Here is a 27,263-nt window from a genome sequence, read left to right on the forward strand (position 1 = left end):
GCACTTTCCATCGCCTGGTGGGGGCTCAGGACCTTCATCGGCCTGCTTGGCTCGGCCCTGGGACTTTCCATCGCCCGGTGGGGGCTCAGGACTTTCATCGGCCTGCTTGGCTCGGCCCTGGGACTTTCCATCGCCCGGTGGGGGCTCAGGACTTTCATCGGCCTGCTTGGCTTGGCTCGGCCCTGGGACTTTCCATCGCCCGGTGGGGGCTTCAAAAAGTTGGGAGCCTCGATCACCTCGTGGCACCACGGGAGAAGAAATCAGGAGGAGATAAGACTTTGCCTTCCATCACAGTGAGGGTGTGCCTAGAGCAATCACTGTGATGGCTGTTTGTGTAAAAATTGTGTAAAAAAATTGTGTAAAAATTGTATCTGTGTGTCCTGTGCTTTTTGTTGTCTACTGCCGGACCCTGACGTGAGAGGACGCTGGCGTTGTTCATTCGCCGCTTCTCCGTTAGGATAGTTTGTCTGTTTGTTTTTATGTTTGATTGTTTATGTAAAGCGCTTTGAGCACCTGATAAGGCGCTATATAAAATAAATGCTTATTATTATTATTATTATTATTATTATTGCAGCAATACTCATCCAAGCAAATGGACAGCATTCTATCACACACCTGACATGCCTTTTAGGTGTTGGAAATATACGATATCACTCGCTAAAGGATTCCCAGCCTCCAACCTGCTCTTCCAGCCATGGTATCTATTTGACTGGTTCTGTTGAGTGCCTGGTTAATGATCACCCCAGGACATTGATGGTGAGTGACTTGACAATGGTGAAGTCACAGCTCTACCAGTTCCGCCACTGTAATTAACTTGCTAGTTATCACTGTGTTAAACGTTGTTTAGGTCTTGAAGCGGCCCATGCCCGTTTGCTCGGGAGTTGTGAATGGACTCCAAAGTCATGCAACCAGCAGCCAACATCCTCTGACATGATTGCCTCTTATGACGCTGCAAACAAATCCTGTTCCCGTCCTGATGTAGTTTATATTTACAGCCGAGAGAGGTTGAAGCGATGAATGCAATCAGAAGATTGGACCCACAGAATGTCATAGGCTGCTTTCCAATTAACATTCCTTGGGGTAAACCATTTTCCAACTCCTGATTTCCGGCATGTCAATCTGTTCATCTCTTGGTAGCCAGAGGAGGTCAAAGCAGCCTGTTCCCATGTACATTACATAACTCTTTCATTTATCTGACTGTTGAGCTGAAGGCATGGTGCAGCACCCAGAGGAGTCTTCAGCTTATAGTTCCTCTGACATGGTCTCACCCCTGACATATTGTCCAAACTAAGACAAACAATTGAATGAACTTCTACAAACACTCCTCTCTCCTGTTTTACCAGTTCCACAGTTCACATTGTATCCCTCTTGAGATCACACCTTCCTTAGCCAACAATTAGCCAACTCGGGCACCACCCTGCCCGAGGTTATCAGTTGATGGTCCTGATTTGGCCTCATTTTTTTCTTGCCTCCAGTCCTTCCCCACCCCGTACCTTTCTCAGTTGGTCTGACGAAGGGTCCCAACACAAAACATCACCTATCCTTTTTATCCAGAGATGCAGCCTGACCCAATGAGTTAAACCAGCACTTTGTGTTGATCAACTGAATGGACAAAGTTTGATTCTACATCCCTCTATTATTGGCTGTCACGCTTTGCTGGTTCAGTAGTCAGTGCCACAAGCACTTTGATGATGATGAAAATACCTGTTGAAAGCTTCCTTGAATATATCTCCTCCCACAGCATCAAAAACTACATCCACTCCTTTGTTTCCAGTAAATTTTTTCACCTCTTCCTTCACGCTCTGTGTGGTGTAATTGATGGCTGCCACTGCACCTTTTTGTACAGCCAATTCACATTTCTCATCCGTTCCTGCAGCCGCAATGACCTGGAGAGAGAGAGAGAGAGAGAGAAGCGGAGAGAGATTGAGGAAGTGGGAGAGATTGAGGGAGGGGTAGAAAGAGGGAATGAGGAGAGGGAGAGAGCAGACGCAGCACTCATTGATGGGGACAGGTGCCTGCAGAATATTTTCAAAAGTAAAATGCTGCACATGTTTAAAATCCAAGATAAAAGCAGACATGCTAAAACTCATGCGGAACAGGCAGCCCATGCTGAGAGACTTTTCCTCCTGTCCATCTCTCCACAAAAGTTCTACCAATCATTAAATTTTCAGCGGGTGGGGGGGGGGGGGGGGGGGTGGGTGGAATGCTGGAAAGGAAAGCGCTAAATCTAAACCAGACAACAAATAAGTGTATCAGAAATAAACGAGCATCATACCTTCGCATTTAGAACGTGAGATGCAATGTCCACTGCTGCAAGTCCTGCTGCGCCAGCGGCCGCGGTCACCAGAACAGTCTCCCTGGGAAATAGTACCAGAAACAAAGAGTCACAACTTCAGATTAATTCCAGACCTCTCCGAAATCCCGAAGCCCATGCTCAGAAAACAACGTTGCTTCAGAACCATGTGTTTAAATAGAGACCAACACCATAGCTAAAGAGATGAGCTTTAAGGACAGTATTAAACAAGGAAGCGGCATTGGCTCCACAGAGCCTGATGTGATCTATCCCAGGTTATTGAGAGAGACAAGAGAGGAGATTGCAGGGGCTTTGCCATAGATCTTTGTATCCCATCCAGCTATGGACAAAATCCCAGAGGATTGGAGAGTAGCCAATGTTGTTCCCTTGTTTCACAAGGGAAGTATAGAGTTTCCAGGAAATTATAGACCAGACAGCCTCACGTCAGTGACTGATCCAGGAGATTAAGGTGCATGGGATCAATGGTGATTTAGTAGTAACTCACAGAAGACAGAGGGTTGTGATGGAAGGATGTTAGCTGAAGATCTGTGACCAGTGAAATCCCGCATAGAATTATGCTGGAAACTCTGTTGTTTTTAAGTTTATAGATGACACCGAAATTGGTGGGAGTTGAAGACAGTGAGGAAGACTGTTAAAGAATATAACAGGATTTAGATCTGGGCAGAGAAATGGCAGTTAGAGTTCAATCCAACAAAGTGTGAGGCATTGTACTTTAGGAGGTCGAATGCAAGGGGAAAGTATACAGTTAATGGAAAAATCCGTAACAGCATTAATGTACAGAGGGATCTAGGGGTCCAAGTCCATAGATGCCTGTTGCAAGTTTATAAAACTTTGGTTTAGCCACATTTGAAGTTGCATACAGTTCAGGTTCCCCCATGACAAGAAGGATGTGGAGACTTTGGAGAAAGTGCAGTAAAGGTTTGCCAGAATGCTGTCTACATTTGAGTGTGTTACCAATAAGGAGAGGTTGGACAAACTTGGATTGTTTTCTCTAAAATGTCAAAAGGTTGAGGATAGACCTGATAGAAGTATATAAAATCACAGGGGGTTATACGGGGTAGTCAGAACCTTTTCCCGGGGTGGAAATGTCAAAGACCAGAGGGCACAGTTTTAAGGTCAGAGGGGAAAGTTTAATGGAGATGTATGGAACAAGTTTTATTTACACACAGAGTGGTGGGCACCTGGAATGTGCTGCCTGGGATGGTGGTGGAAGAAGATACATTATCCGGATCCGGGTTCACGTGTCCAGTCAAGAATGGTTTATTGTCATATGCCCCAAAACAGAGCAATGATATGTAAGCATAGTACTCTGGAAACACCATAGTAAACAACAAAAAGTTCAGTATATAACAAATATAAAACAAACAATAATAGTGCAAAGACAAAAACAATGCCCCCCAAGTCTATGTAGTTCAGAAGGTTGTAGTGTTTAATATGAAAGGCAAACTAAGATTGAATGAAGTCTCGTATCTTCTCACCCTGGCTGTGTCTTTGCTCGGTGCTGCAGAGCCAGAATGGATGTGCCGTATGATACCGGTAACACTGTCGCCACCTCATAAGGGATGGTTTCATCGAATGGCCACAGCATCTACAGGGATTTCAGGTGCATCAGATACGCACTTCAAACCAACTCAGCATATTGACAACCTCACCAGCCACTCCTGATTGTACGCTGTTCTACCGACCCCCATCTTGCCCCCCAGCCAATTAAGCATAGTGCCGCCTTGCAGAGTGAGACGTGACCACTTTAATGGTGTTGGTCACTGCATTTTGTCAGACTCTCGGCTGGTCTAAAGCTGTAACCAACATGAGAAATAATTTAAGTACAGTATAAGCCAAACTCCACAAAGGCAGCAATTCAGTCTCACCCAGTTCCTGGGAATTCAGGCTTTTTTTGACATTTATATTAGAGATACAATGTGGAAATAGGCCCTTCGGCTCACTGAGTCCATGCCGACCAATAATCGACCGTATACTAGTTCTATCCTACTAGGGACAATTTACAGAAGCCAATTAACCTACAAACCTGGAGTGTGGGTGGAAGCCGGAGAAAACCGACACATTCACAGGGAGAATATACAAACTCCGTACAAATAGAACCCATTGTCAGAATGCAACCCGGGTCTCTAGCGCTGTGAGGCAGCAACTCTAACATTACGCCACCATGCATTACCCTTGAAGTAGTATTTCAACCATACATCCCGAACCAAATATTATGCCAAATTGCACTCCTCCCACCCCACCTCAGCCCTAAACACTGTTAATCTCAGTAAATCACCAGAATTTGAGAACAGATTTGCCATCCTCGGCTGTCTTTTCTGAAACTCAATGCCACTCACCGTGTGGTCAATGATGCACTGCTCCGCCATTGCCCCCATGGGACACACGCCTAACACTCGGTCTCCCTGAACAGAAAACAAAACAGATCTCAATTCATAAATAAACCTGTGCTGTGCTCAATTAAACAACTCTCACAGATGGTGAGGTGTGCTGGCACTCCACCTACTACCCCCAAAAATTGGAAAAATGCAGAGGTCAATGATGAATCCAGATTCAAATCAATTTCAATTTTTAACAACCAGTTGGCGACAATTGTCATCTGTGGAAAACATTGGTTCTTCAAATATTTTGTTTACATAGATTAAATATTTTCTAAAAAGGATACAAAGTGCTGGAATAACTCAGCGGGTCAGGCAGCATCCCTAGAGAACATGGATGGGTGACGTTTCGGGTCGGCACCATTCTTTTTTTTTTTTTAATTAATTTTATTTAAATTTTAACAAAACACATACATGTTACAGCTCATCGTACCCAATGATACCTACATTATAAATTCGATTATACATTATAAATTCGATTATACATGTATTGTTCTGTATTATCTCCCCACCCACAACCTCCCTCCCCCCCACCCCCCAGTTAGAAAAAAGAGGAAAAAGGAGAAGCAAGAAAGAAAAAAAAAGAAAGAAAGAAAGAAAGAAAGAAAGAAGGAAACCTGGAGACAAGAAGGAAACACTCCCGGCTAATTTCTTATTAAATTCTTTTTAAGGGTATCAAAACAATCCTGAAATTAAATATTTCCAATTCTTAATTAATGATAATTTATAATGTGTGAGGCTAGGCAATGAAAATCAGCTGACGTCAAGGGTGGGGCAAGAATATCACACCCGAGCTCAAGGCACTCGCCTTGCTTCCACAATCCACACTTCTCATCAGAAGTGGATTCTTACGAGATTGGTCGGTCAAGTGGCTGTTAATTTTTCTTAGAAGAGATGGGGGGGGGAGAAGAATTGGCAGCGGGGGAAGGTGTGGGGAGTGTGGGGTTTCAAGAGGAAAAATTTAGATTTGTTCAGTTTAGTGATACAGTGCGGAAACAAGCCCTTCGGCTCACTGAGACCACACCAGTGATCCCTGCACACTAACATTATCTTACACGCACACGAGGAACAATGAAAAATCTTACCAACGTCAATTAACCTACGCGTGTGTACGTCTTTGGAATGTGGGGAAAAACCGGAGCACCCATGGAAAACCCACACAGGTCACGGGGAGAACGTAAATACCGTACAGACGGCACCTGTTGTTAGGATCAAACTTAGGTCTCTAGCGCTGTATGGAAACAACTCTACCTCTGCACCATCATGCCGCACTTAGTGTATAGAGGCATAGAGTCACTTCGCACGGAAACAAGCTCTTCAGCCCAACCTGCCCATGCCGTCCAAGATACCCCATCTACACTAATCACAGCTGCCCGGGTTTGGACAATATTCTTCTCACCTTTCCCATTCATGCACCTGTCCAAATGTCTTTAAATGTTGTTACAGGGCCGGATTAACATAGTGGTAAAAGTAGCATTTGCTACGGGCCCCGCGCTAAATGCTTGAAATCGGCATCCCACTGAGGGAAGCCGTGTTGCGCGCGCAGCTTCCCAACCACTGCGGTTAGAATGTGTTGGCGGCGGGGCTGCACGGACCAATGGGCAGCCGGCTCATCACCACCCAACCGCCCAGTCTCGGCCCTCTTACTCCACACACCTCCGGCCTCACCCAAACACCTCACTCCTACGGACCTCTCTGCTTCAATATTGGCCTTGTCTCCCCACACATCCCAGCCCTCTCACTCCTCGCTCACCGGCTCTTTCCTCTAAAGTCCCCGGGCCACTTTCACCACCTCATCACCCCTCGCTACCATCACTCCCACTCTCCCTCGTCCTCTAGCGCTGTCTCCGCACTCCTCTGGCACTTGTTCCCCCGAATCCTCTGCTGCTCACTCTTCCGCATACCTTCCGCCTGTTCTTTCCCTATCCCTCCGCCCCTCCCTCTCCTTGCTAGGGCCTTCTCTCTCTCTTCACTCCTGCGGTCTTCTCTCTCTCCCCACTCCTCCGCCTCTCTCCTTCTCCCCAATCCCCCTTCCCTCTCACCTCTCAGATTTTCAGCGCTCCAAATAGCTACTGTTCTAGTCCTCTCTTCCGCCAATCTACCTCCCCCTTTTATTCCCAATCCTGTCCCTCTCCCTCCTCTTCTCCATCCCACTCTCCCCCCTGCGCATCTCCATTATGCTCTCCCCGTTTCCTCCGAACCTCTTTCCCCCACACCTCCCTCCATGCCCCTCCCCCCCTCCGGCCTTTACTTTCCATTTCTATAGGTACTTTCCCTCACACTTTCGGCCTTTTCTCAGCCCCTACCCGTCCGTACCTCTCTCTCTCTCTACTCTTCTGGCCCATGCTCCCAAAATCCCTCTCACCCGAACCAAAAGCTCACCAATCCCCCAGCCTTCTCTCCTCACTTCCCGGGCCCTGTCTTCTCCTCCACTCTTCTACCACCTCCTCTACCCACACCTTGCATGCCTCTCAGCATCCACTGCTCCAGCACTCCCTACCCCTACTCCGTCCCTCCCGCCCCAATTCACTCCTCTCCTTCGGCTCCCACTCCTCCGGCCCTCTTCTCACAATCCTCCGTCATTCTCCCCTCAGTGGCTCAGTGGTGGAGTTGCTGCCTTACAGCCCTTGCAGCACCGGAGACCCAGGTTCCATCCCAACCATGGGTGCTGTCTGTCTGGAGTTTGTACGTTCTCCCCGTGACCGCGTGGGTTTTCTCCAAGATCTTCGGTTTCCTCCCACACTCCAAAGACGTACAGGTTTGTAGGTTAATTGGCTTGGTGTATGTGTAAAATTGTCCCAGGTGTGTGCGAGGATTGCTGGTTGGTACGGACGGTGGGCCGAAGGGACTGTTTTAGCGCTGTATCTCTAAACTAAACCCCTCCATCACACACTCTCTGAGAGTCCCATATTAGGCCCCCGGGCCGTTGTAGGCCCTGACACTGTAGGTCCAGACAGTGTAGGCTAATGGAGCTCGTTAACGTTAATTGAATTTGGGGAGCGGTGCTAAGTGTGTTTGGGGAGCGGGGCCAAGTGTGTTCGGGGACGGGGGCCAAGTGTGTTCGCCGAATGGAGGTTGCATCCCACCTCCCGGCCTGGGCGGCCGTCATTTGGTGGAGTGGGAGCATGTGGACACTGGCTGGGTGAGGTCACGTGGGGCGCGGGCGATGACATCACCTTGTCCCGTGTTTAAGGCCCCATTATAACATATGCTACGGGTCCTGCACTAGCTTAATCAATGTGTTGTTACCATATCAATCTCAACGACCTCCTCTGGCAGCTCATTCCATCCACCCACCACCCTCTGTAGACGGGTGTTCAATGGATGATCTGAAGGACCTGTTTCCATGTTGCATGACTTGATGAGAAGCTAGGACCCTCCTGTCAGCCTTCTCTGCACTTCCATAACAAACCTTCACCCTTATCATGCCATGCTGGCAAGTTGATGCTGCCTGAGCAAATCTGGGAAAATTATCTATGACTGTGTACCTAGCATCTTGGCGTTAAAACATATGCTGTATTTAACCCCCCCCCCCAGTTTGCTAGAGGGGGCCCAATGCATTGGAATTGTGAAGACTTACCTTGCAAACTTTTGCGACATTTGTACCAACCTCTGTCACTGATCCGGTGAACTCCATTCCTACAAAACAAACACAGATCACTGGGGCAATATATTATCCTGAACATGAAATTTTATTTGTGAGCACATCACTTGCTTTTTTGTGAGTTCTACTGTCACAAAAACGAAAGTAGACAGTCAAGAAATAGAGATTGATCTCTGATTATCAAAACTGTGAAAAGATACTCAAACAAGTCACAGAAGCACCGTGAGTGGGAGGAAAACACATTGTTTCCAGCATGCTGAAAAACTATTGAGGTGTTCATAATTTTGTGATTTAAGAGCTTCCTCATGTTTGAATGAATGAATGAATGAATAAGTTTATTGGCCAAGTATGCATATACAAGGAATGTGCCTTGGTGCTCCGCTCACAAATGACAACACAAACATACAGTTAACAATTAAGTATAAAGCATAACCACATCAAAACAATAAGGATACAACACTATGGTCTTAAGTCCATTAATTGTAATCTGTGCTCTCAAGCTATTTCCCAGAAATCTTGGAAATAGTGCTCCAGATTAAAGACACCTTGGCCATTCACTGACCCACTGAGCATTTAGCCTGATTCCAATTGTATTTGGAATAAAAAAATAAGACAATAACGAGAGCAATGTTCATACACAACTGAAGCCATAACCCAACGAGCTTACCTGGAGTGAAGGGGACCTGTGGCCGCTGCTGATACTGTCCCCGGCATATCAGAATGTCAGCAAAGTTCACACCGCAGCAGTGAATGTCCACTCGCACCTTACAATGGAAAGAAGGGCACTTTTAATCCAAAGATTCAGTAGAGCACCAGAAAATAATGCAATAGTATATTGTCTGTCCCATTTGGTGTCCATGCACCTCTTGTGTCGGTTACAGTGCCAGTACAGGTCCAACACTAGGTCTCGACACCCCTTTAGCTTGTATAGTGAACGCACTTCATCCACTCACGTTCAGTCACCTCTCTGTGCCCCCCTCATGTACATGGTCAATGCACTTTTCTGGTTCTCATGTACAAGGAGCTTAACAAGACCCAGATCAGTTCAGTTCAGTTTATTGTCATGTGTACTGAGGTACAGTGAAAAGCTTTTGTTGCGTGCTAACCAGTCAGCAGATAGACAACACATGATTACAATTATTGCATTTACAGTATATAGATACATGATAAGGGAATAACGTTTAATGCATGATAAAGCCAGCAAAGTCCGATCAAGGATAGTCCGAGGGTCATCAAAAAGGTAGATAGTAGTTCAGCACTGCTCTCTGGTTGTGGTATGATGATTCAGTTGGGTTAGTTGGAAGAAACTGTTGGGTTAATTTACTCCATTCTCATAATTAATTTTAAGAGAGCATTAGTGTAATTGTGCTCGGTCCGCCAAGGCCTTCTGGGTCTCCCGGCTGCTAACCATTTTAACTCCCTTTCCCATACTGACCTTTCTGTCTTGGGCCTCCTCCATTGCCATGGTAATGTCACATGCAAACTGGAAGAACAGCACCTCATGTCCCGATTGGGTAGCTTACAACCCAACAGTACGAACAGTGAATTCTCCAATTTTAGCTAATAGCCCCCTTTCCCTTTCCCGTGCCTCCCATTTCTAGAGCACACCCATTTCTTCTCCTCGTCTTTCTGATGTTCTTCCATCCGCCAATCAAAATCCCCCTCATGCGTATCTACCTATCACTTGCCTGGCTTTGTCCATCCCCCACCTCTTTTCCAGCTTTCTCCCTTCCCTCCCTCCCCCACTCTACTATCGGCCTGCAGATGGGTCCCAACTGAAAACATCGCCTATCCACTCCCTCCACAGTTGCTGCCAGAACTGCTGAGTGACGCTGGCATTTTGTTTTAATTCAGTGTAGTAAGCAAGTTTTCTGTTCTTTATTTTAGATTTGAACCAAACTGAGGGTGAAGTGCTATTTAAACTAACTGCATGGGGCTCATGTTGTCGACCTCCTCATGTTGTGAGCCCTGTCAACTGACCTTAGTCAGGCGAACGACAACAAACAGAGGCAGCAGAAGCAGAAATAACAACGAACAAACAACAACAGCTTGCAGCCCAAATGCAACCTCAGTGGCTGAGCATGCGCCCTTCTTAGGGCGGGCACCTATGGTTGTCGAACTGGATGGCATCATCCTGCTGCAGCTGAATGCGGAAGGCCTCACCAAGGCGAAGACCACCATCATTGAACATCTGCTACAGACCCACAAAGTCACTGCAATCCTGCTCCAAGAGACTCACAAAAGTGACAGCTTCCATCTGAAGTTCCCTGGTTATACACTGGCCGCCTACACCGAGAGCCACACCCACGGGATTGCCACCTTTGTCTACAGCGCCTGGAGGGCGTTACATAACTTCTGCTGCCTCAAACGCAAGAAGAAATACTAACTGCATCTACCCAAGCAGAGCAATTTACCTCAGTGGGTTTGAGTGCAACTGCAGGCAGTTGCTGGATCTCCAATGGCTTCGTTAGGTCAGTACACAGCGCTGCTTGGTAGGAATCCCTCAAATTTGTGGCACTGCTGGTACCAATTCCTGCCAGTCCGTTTATTTTTCTGAGTAAATTAGTCCTCCTGTACAAAAGAAATAAATAGTATTTTCAGTCTGTGATCTTTAAATAGCTGAGCTCACACAAACTCTCTGCGAATGTATGGGCTTTCCCTGGGTGTTCCAGTTTCCACCCACGTGTGAAAGAAAATTGGTAGGTTAACTTGATGCTGTAAACTGCCCCCAGTTTGTAGGACAGTGGTAAAATTGGTGGGGGAGGGGCAAAGAACTTATTTCTGTTCTGTATCTCCTTATAATAAAAATCATAAAAGTGCTGATTTTGGAAATTTGAAATAAAAACAGAAAATGCTGGAAACATTAAGCAGCTCAACCTTAAACATTAATTTATACAAAATGTTGGAGTAACTCAGTGGGTCAGACAGCATCTTGGTGGACTTGGATAGGTGACGTTTCAAATCGGAACCCTTCTTCAGGCTGATTGTTGTAGGAGGTTGAAAGCTGGAAAAGAGGTAGGGGTGGGACAAAGCCTGGCAAATGGATAAAGGTGAGAGATGGATTGATTGGCAAATGGGTGAACAAAGGCTAAAGATGAAAAGGAAAAAAATCTCCACTAAACATTAACTGCTTCTCTTTGCACAGATGTCTGATCTTTTGAGTTTTCAGTATTAACTGATATTTCACATTTCCAACCTCCGTAGTTTTATGATTTTTATTCTTAAAGAACGACACAGGGCAGAAACGGGCCTTTTAGGCCATAGTGGTAGGGTTGCTGCCTTCCAGCGCAAGAGACCTGGGTTCAATCTTGCTTACAGATGCTGTCTATACGGAGCTTGTACTCTCTCCCTGTGACTGTGTGGTTTTCCTCCCACATTCCAAAGACGTGCAAGTTTATAGGTTAATTGGCTTCTGTAAATTGTCCTCAGTGTGTAGAATATAACATGTATGGGTGACTGCTGGTAGGCATGGACTTGGAGGGCCAAAGGGCCTGTATCCTCAATTTATATCTAAACTAAAGCCGACCATCAAGTACCACGAGAGACACAGGAAACTGCAGATGCTGGAATCTTGAGCAAAACACATCTGTGGAGGGAAATGGACAGATGACATTTCAGGTCGGGACCCTTCTACAGACTGATGCTGGTGCCACTAGAAATTGCCGCCATCATTAATCCATGTTCAGATGAGGGCAGAATCCCATAGCTTGCTTCCCCTTGTCAAATAACTCAGTGGAAATTGAGCACACACACAGGAGTCACATGCCTGGAAATTAAACTACAAGATCGAGTAAGGTATTTAGAAAAAATGTTTCAACCTTTGGAGTGAAAGGGGCTGGAGTAGCTGACTGCCCTGTCACTGGTGCACTGTAACAGGTGGCTATATTTTTCTGAGCGGCGTACCCACAAATCAGGGAGGTGAACCTGACCCTTTGGTGTCGCGAGAGACTGCAGAGGCTGGAATTTGGAGAAAAAAACAAAGTACTGGAGGAACTGGAGATACTGATGTGGAAACTGGAGATGTCTGTAGAAGGGTCTCGACTTAAAAAGTCACCTATTCCTTTTCTCCAGACCTACTGCCTGACAAGCTGCATTACTCCAGCATTTTGTGTCTATCTTCGGTGTAAAGCAGCCTCTGCCGTTCCTTCCTACACAGACTGATGTGGATATTTTCAGTAATGGGAGAGTCTAGGACCAGAGCACACATCCTCAGAATAAAAGGACATGGCTTTAGAATGACGAGGAGGGCTTTCATTAGCCAGAGGGTGTTGAATCTGTACAATTCAATGGACAATAGGTGTGGGAGTAGGCCATTTGGCCCTTCGAGCCAGCACCACCATTCAATGTGATCATGGCTGATCATTCTCAACCAGTACCCCGTTCCTGCCTTCTCCCCATACCCCCTGACTCCGCTATCTTTAAGAGCTCTTCGTTGCCATAGATGGCGAGTGAGACAAAGTCATTGGGTATTTAAAAAACGGAGGTTGATAGGTCTTTGAGGGCATCAAAGGTTACGGGGAGTGGGCAGGGGAATAGGATTGAGAGGGGAAAATAGTCCAGCCATGATGGAATGGTAGAGCAGACTCCACAACCTGAATGGCCTCATTCTGCTCCTGTAGGTCTATCTCCGAAGGCCAGGCCAGGGCAGGGCAGGCCAGGCCAGGCAGCATCTGTGGAGCCAGGCGGCATCTGTGGAGCCAGGCGGCATCTGTGGTGCCAGGCGGCATCTGTGGAGCCAGGCGGCATCTGTGGTGCCAGGCGGCATCTGTGGAGCCAGGCGGCATCTGTGGAGCCAGGCGGCATCTGTGGAGCCAGGCGGCATCTGTGGAGCCAGGCGGCATCTGTGGAGCCAGGCGGCATCTGTGGAGCCAGGCGGCATCTGTGGAGCCAGGCGGCATCTGTGGAGCCAGGCGGCATCTGTGGAGCCAGGCGGCATCTGTGGTGCCAGGCGGCATCTGTGGAGCCAGGCGGCATCTGTGGAGCCAGGCGGCATCTGTGGAGCCAGGCGGCATCTGTGGAGCCAGGCCAGGCCAGCCCAGGCAGAGGGACGGGCAGCTGTTTGGTTTCCACCGCTGTTCCTCCATCGGTCTGTTTTCTGCCCCTTTAATTGCGCACTATTCTTCAGCTGTATCTGGGGTGATTGCACCGTGTGAATGCATTAGTTACAAAAACGTTTAAAACACTCCGGACAAATCAGGAAATCTGCGTTTCTAGATTTCCAGCAGAAGACAACTGAGGCCGAATTTTACATTTAATGTCTTGTACAAGACACCTGCCGGAAATGCTGCGTCAGCCTCGGCCTCGCGCTAGAGTGCAGGCCGAGGGCAGAGGCACAACCCGGGGGTCCGACTCCATTTGCTGGCGCTAACCTGCCCACGTCCCGCCGCACGGCCTGGAGCGCGGCGCCCAAACCGCCCGCCGCCGCTCGCCTCATCGTCCCGGCACCCGGGGAACGCCCGCCACCGCCACCGCCACCTGCCCGCCGCCACTGGCAACTGCAAGGAGTGTGCAGGAAGGAACTGCAGATGCAGGAAGGAACTGTAGATGCTGGTTTACACCGAGGATAGCCACAAAATGCTGGAGTAAATCAGCGGGACAGGCAGCATCTCTGGAGAGAAGGAATGGGTGACTTTTCGGATCGAGACCTGGGTCTGAAGGTCTCCCATTCCTTCCCTCCAGAGTGAGATGCTGCCTGTCTCGCTCAGTTACTCCAACATTTGGTGTCTATCTTCTGGGTTGCAGTGACCACCTTTCTAAATGCAACGACCAACGGGGACTTGCGAGAGGCGGCGTCCCGGGACCTTTGCTCATTCGACGTCATGTCAACCTTGTGCCCGACCAGGTGTAGGTTGTAAATGCAACGTGCAAGGTGTTGGTTGTAAATGTTGCTTTAAGATAAACAACATGCGGTTGATGATCTTTGCACCCGGCTACTGTAAAGATAAAAATCCAGGGTGTACAACTGGATGGCAATTTACAAAGGATGGCTGAAAAACTAGTACTTGGCACAGAGCATTCTTGGGTGCTATTGACAGAGTGTTTGTTCCAAGAGATAAACGTTAAGCAACATCTTAAAGAGGAAAGCGAAGATGCTGACTAGGTACAATCACTGACTGTTAACACATGCGTGCAACAGATAACAAGGAAGGCTAATATCATGTGCAGAAAAGAACTGCAGATGCTGGTTTAAATTGAAATATACACCGATGAGCCAAAACATTATGACCGCCGACAGGTGAAGTGAATAACATTGATCATCTTGTTTCAATGGCACCTGTCAAGTGGTGGGATATATTAGGCAGCAAGTGAACAGTCAGTTCTTGAAGTTGATGTGTTGGATGCTGGAGAAATGGGCAGGAGTAAAGACCTGAGCGACGTTGACAAGGGCCAAATTGTTATGGCCAGACAACTGGGTCAGAGCATCTCTGAAATGGCAAGGCTTGTGGGGTGCTCCCAGTCAGCAGTGGTGAGTACCTACCAACAGTGGTCCGAGGAGGGACAAACCACAAACTGGCGACAGGGTGTTGGGCACCCAAGGCTCATCGATGCGTGAGGGCAGCGAAGGCTATCCCGTCTGGTCCGAAGAAACAGAAGATCGAAGATCTACTGTTGCACAAGTCACAGAAAACTTTAATGATGGTCACGGGAGGAATGTGTCACAATACAGTGCATCACACCCTGCTATGTATGGGGCTCCATATCTGCTGACCGGTCAGGGTTCCCATGATGACACCTGTCCACCGTTAAAAGTGCCTACATTGGGCATGCGAGGTTGGAACTGGACTTTGGAGCAGTGGAAGTAGGTCGCCTGGTCCGATGAGTCCTATTTTCTTTTACATCACATGGATGGCCGTGTACGCCGTTTACCTGGGGAAGTGATGGCACCAGGATGCACTGTGGAGGGAGTGTGATGCTCTGGGCAATGTTCTGCTGGGAAATCCTGGGTCCGGCCATTCACGTGGACGTCAATTTGACATGTGTCACTTACCTAAACATCGTTGCAGTCCAGGTACACCCCTTCATGGCAATGGTATTCCCTGATGGCACTGGCCTCTTTCAGCAGGATAATGCGCCCTGCCACACTGCACACATTGTTCGGGAATGGTTTGAGGAACATGATGAAGTGTTCATGGTGTTGCCCTGGCCTCCAAATTCCCCAGATCTCAATCCGATTGAGCATCTGTGGAATGTGCTGGATCGACAAGTCCGATCCACGGCGGCCCTACCTCACAACTTACAGGACTTGGAAGGATCTGCTGCTAATGTTTTCGTGCCAGACACCACAGGACACCTTCAGGGGTCTTGTAGAGTCCATGACTCGACGGATCGGCACTGTTTTGGCGGCACACGGAGGACCAACAGCTTATTAGGCAGGTGGTCATAATGTTTTGCTTCATCAATGTATATACTTAAGGTATCTCAAGACAATAGACAATAGGTGCAGGAGTAGGCCATTCGGCCCTTCGAGCCAGCACCGCCATTCAATGTGATCATGGCTGATCATTCTCAATCAGTACCCCGTTCCTGCTTTCTCCCCATACCCACTGACTCTGCTATCCTTAAGAGCTCTATCTAGCTCTCTCTTGAATGTATTCAGAGAATTGGCCTCTACTGCCCTCTGAGGCAGAGAATTCCACAGATTCACAACTCTCTGACTAAAAAAGTTTTTCCTCATCTCTGTTCTAAATGGCCTACCCCTTATTCTTAAACTGTGGCCCCTGGTTCTGGACTCCCCCAACATTGGGAACATGTTTCCTGCCTCTAACATGTCCAACCCCTTAATAATCTGATACGTTTCGATAAGATCCCCTCTCATCCTTCTAAATTCCAGTGTATACAAACCTAGTCGCTCCAATCTTTCAACATATGACAGTCCCGCCATTCCGGGAATTAACCTAGTAAACCTACGCTGCACGCCCTCAATAGCAAGAATATCCTTCCTCAAATTTGGAGACCAAAACTGCACACAGTACTCCAGGTGCGGTCTCACTAGGGCCCTGTACAACTGCAGAAGGACCTCTTTGCTCCTATACTCACCTCCTCTTGTTATGAAGGCCAACATTCCATTGGCTTTCTTCACTGCCTGCTGTACCTGCATGCTTCCTTTCAGTGACTGATGCACTAAGACAGCCAGATCACGTTGTATGTCCCCTTTTCCTAACTTGACACCATTCAAATAATAATCTGCCTTCCTATTCTTACCACCAAAGTGGATAACCTCACACTTATCCACATTAAACTGCATCTGCCATGCATCCGCCCACTCACACAACCTGTCCAAGTCACCCTGCAACCTCATAGCATCTTCCTCACAGTTCACACTGCCACCTAGCTTTGTATCATCGGCAAATTTGCTAATGGTACTTTTAATCCCATCATCCAAGTCATTGATGTATATTGTAAATAGCTGCGGTCCCAACACCGAGCCTTGCGGTACCCCACTAGTCACTGCCTGCCATTCTGAAAGGGACCCATTTATCCCCACTCTTTGCTTTCTGTCTGTCAACCAACTTTCTAACCATGTCAGTACCCTACCTCCAATACCATGTGCTCTAATTTTGCCCACCAAACTCCTATGTGGGACCTTGTCGAGATATACACCACATCCACCACATCCACCGGCTCTCCCCTGTCAATTTTCCTAGTTACATCCTCAAAAAATTCCAGTATATTAGTCAAGCACGATTTCCCCTTCGTAAATCTATGCTGACTCGGAACGATCCTGTTACTGCAATCTAAATGCTCCGCAATTTCGTCTTTTATAATTGACTCCAGCATCTTCCCCACCACTGATGTCAGACTAACTGGTCTATAATTTCCCGTTTTCTCTCTCCCTCCTTTCTTGAAAAGTGGGATAACATTAGCTACCCTCCAATCCACAGGAACTGACCCGGAATCTATAGAACATTGGAAAATAATTACTAATGCGTCCACAATTTCTAGAGCCACCTCCTTAAGCACCCTGGGATGCAGACCATCAGGCCCTGGGGATTTATCAGCCTAGAGTCCCATCAGTCTACCCAAAACTTTTTCCTGCCTAATGTGGATTTCCTCCAGTTCCTCTGTCACCCTAGGATCTCTGGCCACTAAAACATCTGGGAGATTGTTTGTATCCTCCTCAGTGAAGACAGATCCAAAGTACCGGTTCAACTCTTCTGCCATTTCCTTGTTCCCCATAATAAATTCCCCTGCTTCTGTCTTCAAGACAGTGGCAAGTTACCATCCACGGAGACATGGGGCATCCAAACAATCGGTGAGATCACTCCTAGTCTTGGTGACTGTTTCGCAGAACACTTGGCTCTCTCCACCAGGGCCACCTGGAGCCCTCCAGTTGTGAGCCACTATATGTCCCCACCCCATCTCTTCACTTACCAATCTGTCTTCCCCCAGCCACCCTCCGCTTCCAAAGGCCATAAACTAAAAGAACAGCACTTCATGTAGCTGAGAGCATGAGCATTGAATTCACTAATTTCAGGTAGACCTCTTCCTTCCCTCCCCCTTCCCCCCTTCCCCCCAGCTTCCCCAACCTCTGCTCCAGTTCTTCACCCCTTATACCCAATCATCACCCACCTCTCCCTGAGGAGTATTCAGGATGGTATTGAGAAGAGGGCATCATTAGACACACAGTAGCCCAGTACCAGCGATAGACGGAGTGCGCCACCTCACAAGCTACTAATCCACCCAGCCTGTTGGCCACCTTCTGGCCCATCTGTGGAAGATTCTATAGTTACAACGTTGTCTTATCAGCCACCTCAGAACTTACAAAACTGGAGTGGAAGCAAGTCATCCTTGATCCTGAAGCACTGCCATGAGAGACAGCAAATGGTATATTGATCTTTATTGCAGGAGATTTTGAGTACAAGAATAAGCATGTGTTATTAGAAAAGGGATCTTAGCCAGGTCACCAGGATTTGTAGTTTTGGTATACTTACTGAAGCTATACCTAACAAAGAGGGAGAGCAACAAAGGTTCAACCGGCAGATTCGTGAGAGAGCATTAATGCTGAACAAGAAATTTGGTGAAGCTAGTTCAGAAGAATGAGAGATCTCATTAAAACATACAGAAACCTGACAAGGTGCCCTGAAGTGAAGAACACAATCTCAGGAAATGGTGTAAAAAATTTAGGAACAGAGATAAAAGGAGTAATTTAATTCTTTTTTAATTTCCTGAGGGTGATGAACTTGTGAAATTCTATACCATAGAAACCGAGAGGCTAATTTATTGAATGTTTCCGAGGAAGTCGACGGATTTTGTGGTCCAAAATACATCAAGTAGGGAAGGAGCAGAAATATGATGGCATAGAGAGGATCAATTGTGAACTGGATGAAGGAGCAGACTCAAAAAGGGCAAAGTGGCCTATTGCTATTTTTCCATGGTTCAAGACTAGGTTTTTAATAAAAGGGACTGTGAACGAGGCCCAGCATCCATATCGTTCCATCAACTTCTTTGCATTTTGTGTAGAACATACACACCAGGTTCTCAAACCCCCCCCCAATATTTATTCATTTTCTTCCGCTCATACATTGTTTTTCTAATCGACTGATCTATACTTTCCTCATCAACTTCCACCTGCTTCTGGGCCTATCAATTAACCTTGCTTGTATTCCATAACAACCTTTCTGATCATTCTCAAAGTCCACCCTGTCTGTATCACCAGCAAATCCAAACCCAGAACTCAGCTACAAAGCATTGTCGGTGATTGTGCACCCCTCCCTATGAACTTAAAAGCATTCTATGTTTGCTTTGAGGAGAAGGCCAACAGGGCAATGACATCCATCCCCACAGACTCAAGTGTGCATGTTCCCATGGTCACTCTTGCAGAAATAAGACTGGGCTTCTTAGGATGAACCCATGAAAAGCAACTGGCCTGGATGGAGTCTCTGGCCGCATCCTTAGGACCTGCTCAGATCAACTAGCAGGTGTGTTCACAGATATCTTTAATCTCTCCATACTCTGTGCTGAGGTACCCACCTGCTTCATGAAGATGACTATTAGCCTGGTGCCAAAGAAAAGCAAGATCTTATGCCTTAATGACTACCGTCCAGCGGCATTGACATCCAAGAAGCACCAATATTAATGAAACACCAACAATTTCTAGTTCCATCTCTCAACTAGGACCTGTCTCAACTAGGACCTGGTCTTAAAGGACATAGGGAGAGATAAAGCACAGAAATGGCAACGAGAGAAAAATCCGCCTTGAATACACATTTTAATATTCACTTTTTGTACAAAGTAGATTAAGACAATGGAAAGGATTGTGCTGATAAAAAAAGACTAATTTGGGAATTGACAAGACAAGATTGAGAAGACAAGATTGCAGATTCTGGAATTTTGAGCAAAAAACAAAGTACTGGAGGAAGTTAGTGGGTCAGGCAGCCTCTGTGGAAGGAAATGGACAGACGATGTTTCGGGTCAGGACCCTTCATCAATCTGAAGACGAGTCTAGAGCAAAATCACTGTCTATCAATTCCCCTCCAATGGTGCTGCCTGACCTATTGAGTTCCTCTGGCATTTGTTTTTTTTGTTTGGATTTGAACAATCAGTTTGAAAGCTGCATGCATCTCTCCATTATTTTTCTGCACAACATTTGTTGTGGGAACCTCATTAAAGCAAAATATCATGAACACTGGAAACCTGAAATAAAAACAGAACTTTCCAGGAGGTTAGGCAGCATATCCAAAGAGAGAAAGTTAACATGATAGGTTGCTGCTCCTTCTGAGAGCTCATGTCAAGAATTGACTGGCAATGGAGCAAGGAGCTGTTTGGAGAGCCAAGTGATTAGGGAAGTAATTTATGATGAATCTAGTTTTTGAAGAGACCACTAAGGTATACAGGAAAATAAGTGCCTTTATCTGCGCAGAAAATCATCAGCACACACTGTCAGAGGAGGCCTTTAGATTGGGATTGGAAATTGGGCAGAAGGTGGCAGAGTGTAGATGAAGAGAAGGAAAGTGGTTTGCCTGATGCTGAGGAGCCATCTGGGTGTTTTCCAAACAAGCTTAAGGTTTTTATTATGAATGAATAAAAATCAAAAGGCAGCAACATCAGATCAAAGTGCAAATTCATCATGGTCCAATTTGGGATGAAGTAGTTTCAAGAGGATGGATGGCGTATTCCCAGGCCTATGACACTGAAAACTCACTCTGTAAGCCAAACTAGGAGTACTTGGGAAGCTGCCTCAACAATAGAGCTAGGCTGGACACAAAATGCTGGAGTAACTCAGCAGGACAGGCAGCATCTCTGGAGAGAAGGAATGGGTGACGTTTCGGGTCGAGACCCTTCTTCAGAGGGGTCTTGACCCAAAACGTCACCCATTCCTTCTCTCCACAGATGCTGCCTGTCCCGCAGTTACTCCAGCATTTTGTGTCTATCTTCGGTTTAGACCAGCATCTGCAGTACCTTCCTACACAATATAGTTATGTTTCATTATTAAATTCTTCAAAGGACAGCGAACCAGCTTTGTTCTTTAATACCAATCCATGGTTTCAATGTGTACTTCTGTATGCAGACAAATGGGCAGGTTAATTTCCACACAAAGACAGATGAATATACATTTTAAACATTTATCATGTTACATTTTGCACTTCATGTATAAATCACAATCTTCAAAAATACTTATGTAAAAATCCATTTGAGACAACTTTTTCTTGAAAAGCTTTTAAGTGTAAAAGTTAAAAAATAGTATTTCATCCACTAGTTCAATGCATTCAATAGTTCATCTAATATGAATAAGCATTTTTTTTAGTACATATACATTTAAAAGTAAAAGATACAATGTCATACAAAGTTAGCTTATTTACATTAATTCATCAGGCTTGTGATTCCTAGGCCATTGGTTCTGTAGTTTCACTGTAGTTGAGTGTGTGTTGCACACACAGGTTATTGTCATGTGATTGTCTGCATGACATACATCCTAGCACCCAGGCATCCACATTTCTAGCTTGCTTTGGGAAAAGACCAGGAGTTTGAGATTTTGGTGCGTTATTTCACACTTAATGATGGGAAGAAACATTTGTGCTGAAGGGCGGGACATTTGGGCAAGTTAGAAATGCACTGGACAAAAAAAAAAGAGGATTATTCACTGTGACTACAACCACACAAACTCAGTCAAGATTGAAAATGGCCTGGTGAAATGTTTCTTTTTTAATGAGTTTTCTCTTTACATTAACTTGGAATTTGTCTAATCTTGAAAAACAAAATCAGTTGGGAAGACAATTGCAAAATAAAGCAATGTGAATCCTTTGATTGGCATTTTTGAAGGATTGGATGATAGAAATCAGGAGGGAATCTTTCTCAGTTGTTTCCTCATTAGGCTTCTGAAGATTGTTCAGATCGAAGAGCTCAGAGTTTAGCTCACGGATTTAAAGTGCAATATTGCATTGAGGGGTGAAAACATCTGTACTAGAGGGATGGAGAGTATGAATGACCTTTAAATAAACTTTAAAGATTCATTATAAATTACTTAGGCAAAGTTGTACTTAAAAAACATGTCAAGCATGTCACAAGGTTGGCTTGGTATGGTATCACAAACTGTTCAATTGATCAATTATAAAATCCATTAAAGTTGCTGCAAGCTAGATTCATTTCTTGATATGGGCATTGATATATTTGCAAAAACTAAGTGAAAAATGCTGATTTTTCAGACTTACAAATCACTTTTGGAAAGTGCTATTAAAGACACGAATTAAAAATCCCAAATTATAACACTATTCCAAACACTCCATTCCAGGATCAACAATTGTCTTTTTTTGCAATTAGAGTAGGGGGTGACCGTCGGGGAGTTATATTGGCCACTTTATTCACAAACATCTGGCTGAGTTGGCACCAAAACATCAAAATGCTGTGTTGGGATGGGTTATGGTGGAAAAGGACGAGGATAACGAGCTGGTAATTTTGAGAATTTACAATCCAGGTAAATAAGCTAAAAATAGAAATGTCTATTTGTGCTAAAACATTATTTGAATGGAATCAGAAAGTTGCCGTGCTAATTTTCATGTTGTTCAACAAATGCTTTCATGATCTGTTTCAGGTGCTGTGTTTGGGAGGTAAGTCCCAAAGGTTGAAGAGCTGCATTTACTATTCTCTTATCAACAGTATACACCCTTTGATCCAGTTATGATCTATCACAAACAACTCAGACCAATGGGTGAGACATACTTGACAGATATCGTCTGCTTTCTTTCAAAGAACCTTTCAATGATTTGTTTTTGGCTAAATTTAAATGGTTTCCTCTAAATACATTTCACAGGAAATACAGAACCCTAACTTTTTTTCTCAAAAATAATATACATTGTGGATATAAATCAAGAAAGAAATCTAAAACTCCAAGGTACAGCTGGAACTTAACCAACAATAAAGCAGTCTCTGAACATCTTACGCAGTGGAAGAACAAGCCTATGAGACAAGATCCCTACTTTAAATCCTTCGATCACCAACAGAACAATCCAAGTACCTGTAAAATTAACGGCTTTTAAATATTTCTTTGTGTTTCATAAGAACAGTGAAAAGTTGTAACTCCCAAGACTGAATTCTTCACGTGGGGACTTTCAATTTAACACTGTGTTTCTTCATCATAGCATAAAGTACAATTTTTTGAGGAAAAAGTTAGAAGTGGTTCAAACACAAAAAGAAATTATTTCAGACTCAGAAATTGTCAATATTTGTGCAACGAAGAGCTTCAGGAAGAAAAGGCGATGGATATATGAACTGAATCCATGTCACTCAAGGCCCAGCTCAGGGCAAAACGTGGAGGAGAATGTTCAGTTCAGTCTCTGCCCTTCTGCAAACCGTGGCTTTGCTCAAACCTCTTGGCACGTTTATGCACTTTTGGAATAAGCGTAACATCAGGCTGACTGGCAGTTGTGCAACCCCGCCCGCCTGACCGGAGATGAACTTGACACAATGTCAGCAGCTGGGAAAATCTTCCTGCATGGACTCAGTCTCACAAATTAAACTGAGGCAAGTTCCTTACGCAGACTGGGTGGCCAAACTGAGATAGATTGACCCCATTAAAAGGTCTGAATCATCAACGTTTAGACGGTGGACACAGTGGATTGCCAGTGACATCATTTCTTATTGCTGCAGCGAAAATGTCATACACTATTTGTCACTTCACTCAAGCTTCCAAATCGATAATTGCATTCAAACTATCCCTGATATATCGTAACAGAGATACAATAATCTAGATTGGATCATATTCACATTAAAGGAATTAATTGCCCCAGACATTCTATTTTTCATAGAGCTTTCACTGGACTGTAGGAGATCGACAGATCTGATGCCCATACTCTTGCTAAGTACCAGGTCTTGCAGATGACTGTCTAGAGAACAATGATCAAATCAGGAAAAATCTTCAATACCATATCATTGCACAAGGACGCTCGAAATATTCAAAGAAGCTTATTTCACCATGAGTTCTTGTCATTACATTCTTGTTTGCAAATTACTGCACAATCAAGGGCAGCTGAAGACAAATACATGGGTGGAAGAGTTTTTTTAAATAATGTTTTCTGAGGAAGTGCTCCCGAGGCTAAATTGTAGCAGGTATCAGAGAAAACATAAAGTTTTAAGTTTGCTTCTTCAAATGAAACTAAAAAAAATCTGTTGGTGAATCCGAGTAATTGATTCCCTGGAAATGTTATACTTTACAAGACATGCATGACAAAGGAATGATTAAAAAATTTATGCTCAACTGACTTTAAAAATTAATATAAAAGTATAGTAACAATGCTTGGCTATCCCACGTGCCCACTCCTTTGCTAGACTGTTGCTGGTTAAATAAGTCATTGGTACAAGTTCATGTGAAGACACTATATCCACAATACCGTGCCACAAATAAGCAACAACTAGCAATGGAGGAGAGTCTGAACTATTGGATTACAGCATCTACCCTCCCTCTTCCCACCCCCAGCCCCGAAACAAAACAAAAAAATGTGGCAGCATTGCATTTGCTTCAATTACTTGATTCCCAAGGCGTGTTACCAAGACCTGCTGTTGCTGTCAAATAGTCTGCAAACACAAGTGCCAACTTCAGCATGGTGTGCCCTCTATATCAGAGAAGGGTCCATAGAGGGAAATACTGGCAACCATGCGAGCCAAGCTTGTTTTCACTGGGTCATGTTGCTGAAAGGGAGTTTAAAAAAAAACTTGAGCCACACAGACATTGAAACAGGCAGTGATTAAAATAAATAAAACACCCAAAAGCACAACATCATGTCAGGTCTCTGAAGTCCAAGGGAGCTGATCTTGCAGTTAATAGGAACAGTTTCTCCATTTCAGTCTTCTGCCACCCACCCCATCCTCCCACCGCAACAGTGACGGGAAATCTCTCAGCAGACGTTCAAGGAATTCTTCTTCCTTCACTTCAGGCAGTCAGACATCTCTCCTCCTCAGCTCGGTTCCACTGTGCTCAGGCAAACACTTGCATGTTGCTCCTTTGCTGCTCTGGCATGTGCGAGACCTGTTGGCGCTGCCCGATCGGGGCTGGGCTGGGCGTAATGTCGGACCAGTCGGACGTAGAATGCGGAGAGGAGCTGGACCACTGATCGGGCGACTCAGGGGAGGGCGTTAGGTACGGGTGCTCACTCTGGAGGTGGATGTTGTGGTTCGGGGTATTATCCGTCGCCGAGACATAGCTGTGCTGAGATGGAGGGGTGGGGTACTTGTCGATCTGCACTGAACTTGGTAGCTTGTGATAAGCTGGCAGGGTGGCCTGTGAGGCCTGACCCTCTTGGCTCGCGGGCAGCATGGAGTTGTTCATTTGGCCATTCGGCAGCCGGATGATGTCTGACATTTGGTGCATGTTGCCAACAGGGACTTGTGTCATGGAGCTGCAGTAGGTTTGCCCCTGCTGCTGTGTTACTTGCGAGTTCTGCTGCCTTGCCGGCTGCGACGTGCCACTATTCATCGACTGGTAGGCCAGCAACTGGGGCAGCTGCTCCCTGACCATGGTCATGTGCATGGCAGGAACGTTTGGCTGCAGCACGCCGTTCTGTTGATGGATTGTGGGGTATGAACTGGAGACTTGGTGCAGGATACCCAGCAATGGACTATACTGGGAGGTGGCGATTCCCATTCGATTCATCCAGTCTTGTTGCATGTTCATGTGACCGACCCGGCCTAAAGACAACCCCAAGTTGGAGCTTTGTCCAGTAATGGACGGATGCGACATGGAGGGGAGGACTTGACTCAGGACCGAGTTGGAGCCCACGTTGATACCTTTCATTTCACTGAGGTTTGAGAAGGACATTGCCAGTTGACCCTGCACTGGCATGGAAGGGTGCAGAGATGCCACTGGTGTTTGCTGGAGCACCCCTGAAGTTAGTAGAGGTGGAGATGTGGTGGACAAGTAGGTGTGTGGAGATTCCAGTGATTCGACCGGCGACAAAGCCACTGAGCTCTCCACAAGGGTCTCTTTACCACTGCTGATGGATCTTTTCCGCCGCCTGGCTTTTGCCTCCTTGGAGTCTTTAGCACTGCCTGGAGCCAGGCTCTTTGTGCTGGGCTTTCTTGCCCTCTTGCCCATGGGGGTGAGCTTGAGGCTGGAGCAGGAGCTGCCTGTCAGGCAGGTAGCGGGGGACATGGTGGGTCCCATCATGGGTCCCCCCAGGCCCTGTGGACTCCGAACCAGGTTGTACTCATCCAACAGCTGCACAATGTCATGGTGCATTCGCTCTTGAGCGATGTCCCGGGGGAGTCTGTCCATGTGGTCAGTGATATCACGGTTGGAATAGTGGTCCAGTAGAATCTTGGTGGCTTCGAAGCTGCCTTCCCGTGCAGCAAGAAACAAGGCTGTCTCCTCCTGCAGAAAGAACAAGAGTTTATAGATAGAGTAATGATACAAGTAAAGCCTAATTTTTAACCAGTCTTGTCTTATGTAAGCGGGGTGGAACATCCTCTGTCTGTCGGAGGTATGTCCTTCAACAAGCAAGGAGACCAAAACTGCACACTACTCCTGTCACCAGAGTCCCATATAATTGTAGAATGTCATCTCTCAAATCCTCTTACAATATAGACCAATGTGTCCATGGCCTTCCTCACTGCCTGCTACACCTACAGTGCCCTCCATAATGTTTGGGACAAAAACTCATCATTTATTTATTTGCCTCTGTACGCCACAATTTGAGATTTGTAATAGAAAAAAATCACATGTGGTTAAAGTGCACATTGTCAGATTTTATTAAAGGCCATTTTTATACATTTTGGTTTCACCATGTAGAAATTACAGCTGTGTTTATGCATATATTTCAGGGCACCATAATGTTTGAGCCACATGCCTTCATAGGTGTTTGTAATTGTTCAGGTGTGTTTAATTGCCTCATTAATGCAGGTATAAGAGAGCTCTCAGCACCTACTCTTTCCTCCAGTCTTTCCATCACATTTGGAAACTTTTATTGCTGTTTATCAACATGAGGACCAAAGTTGTGCCGATGAAAGTCAAAGAAGCCATTATGAGAAACAAGAGTAAAATTGTTAGAGATATCAGCCAAACCATAGGCTTACCAAAATCAACTGTTTGGAACATCATGAAGAAGAAAGAGAGCACTGGTGAGCTTACGAATCGCAAAGGGACCTGCAGGCCAAGGAAGACCTCCACAGCTGATGACAGAAGAATTCTCTCTATAATAAAGAAAAATCCCCAAACACCTGTCCGACAGATCAGAAACACTCTTCGGGAATCAGGTGTGAATTTGTCAATGATCACTGTCCGCAGAAGACTTCACAAACAGAAATATAGAGGCTACACTGCAAGATGCAAACCACTGGTTAGCCGCAAAAATAGGATGGCCAGGTTACAGTTTGCCAAGAAGTACTTAAAAGAGCAACCACAGTTCTGGAAAAAGGCCTTGTGGACAGAGGAGACGAAGATTAACTTATATCAGGGTGATGGCAAGAGCAAAGTATGGAGGAGAGAAGGAACTGCCCAAGATCCAAAGCATACCACCTCATCTGTGAAACACAGTGGTGA

At 45.8% G+C, this 27,263-nt stretch overlaps 2 protein-coding genes across 3 annotated transcripts in view; both read right to left on the reverse strand.

The window, feature by feature from the left end:
• LOC144597816 (quinone oxidoreductase-like protein 2) overlaps positions 1-13,797 on the reverse strand; it is a 31,152-nt gene extending 17,355 nt beyond the window's left edge. The window contains exons 1-8 of one of the 2 annotated variants that reach the window (XM_078407437.1): positions 12,889-13,011; positions 10,711-10,867; positions 8,964-9,060; positions 8,273-8,331; positions 4,654-4,719; positions 3,793-3,902; positions 2,276-2,357; positions 1,705-1,886 (exon numbers count right to left, since the gene is read on the reverse strand). In XM_078407437.1, coding sequence (XP_078263563.1) covers positions 1,705-1,886; positions 2,276-2,357; positions 3,793-3,902; positions 4,654-4,719; positions 8,273-8,331; positions 8,964-9,060; positions 10,711-10,867; positions 12,889-12,902 — 767 coding nt within the window. In that variant the 5' untranslated portion in view covers positions 12,903-13,011. Of the gene's footprint in view, positions 1-1,704; positions 1,887-2,275; positions 2,358-3,792; positions 3,903-4,653; positions 4,720-8,272; positions 8,332-8,963; positions 9,061-10,710; positions 10,868-12,888; positions 13,012-13,665 lie in introns of those variants that run through there. The other variant, XM_078407436.1, reaches the window with a different exon arrangement.
• Positions 13,798-20,636: 6,839 nt separating this feature from the next.
• Positions 20,637-27,263, reverse strand: part of LOC144597818 (uncharacterized) — a 148,874-nt gene continuing 142,247 nt past the window's right edge. Inside the window, exon 34 of the mRNA XM_078407439.1 lies at positions 20,637-26,096. Within this exon, the coding sequence (XP_078263565.1) occupies positions 24,705-26,096 (1,392 nt within the window). The 3' untranslated portion in view covers positions 20,637-24,704. The remainder of the gene's footprint in view (positions 26,097-27,263) is intronic.

This window comes from Rhinoraja longicauda, chromosome 11 (genome assembly GCF_053455715.1).
Source record: "Rhinoraja longicauda isolate Sanriku21f chromosome 11, sRhiLon1.1, whole genome shotgun sequence".
NCBI classification, from domain to species: Eukaryota; Metazoa; Chordata; class Chondrichthyes; order Rajiformes; family Arhynchobatidae; genus Rhinoraja; species Rhinoraja longicauda.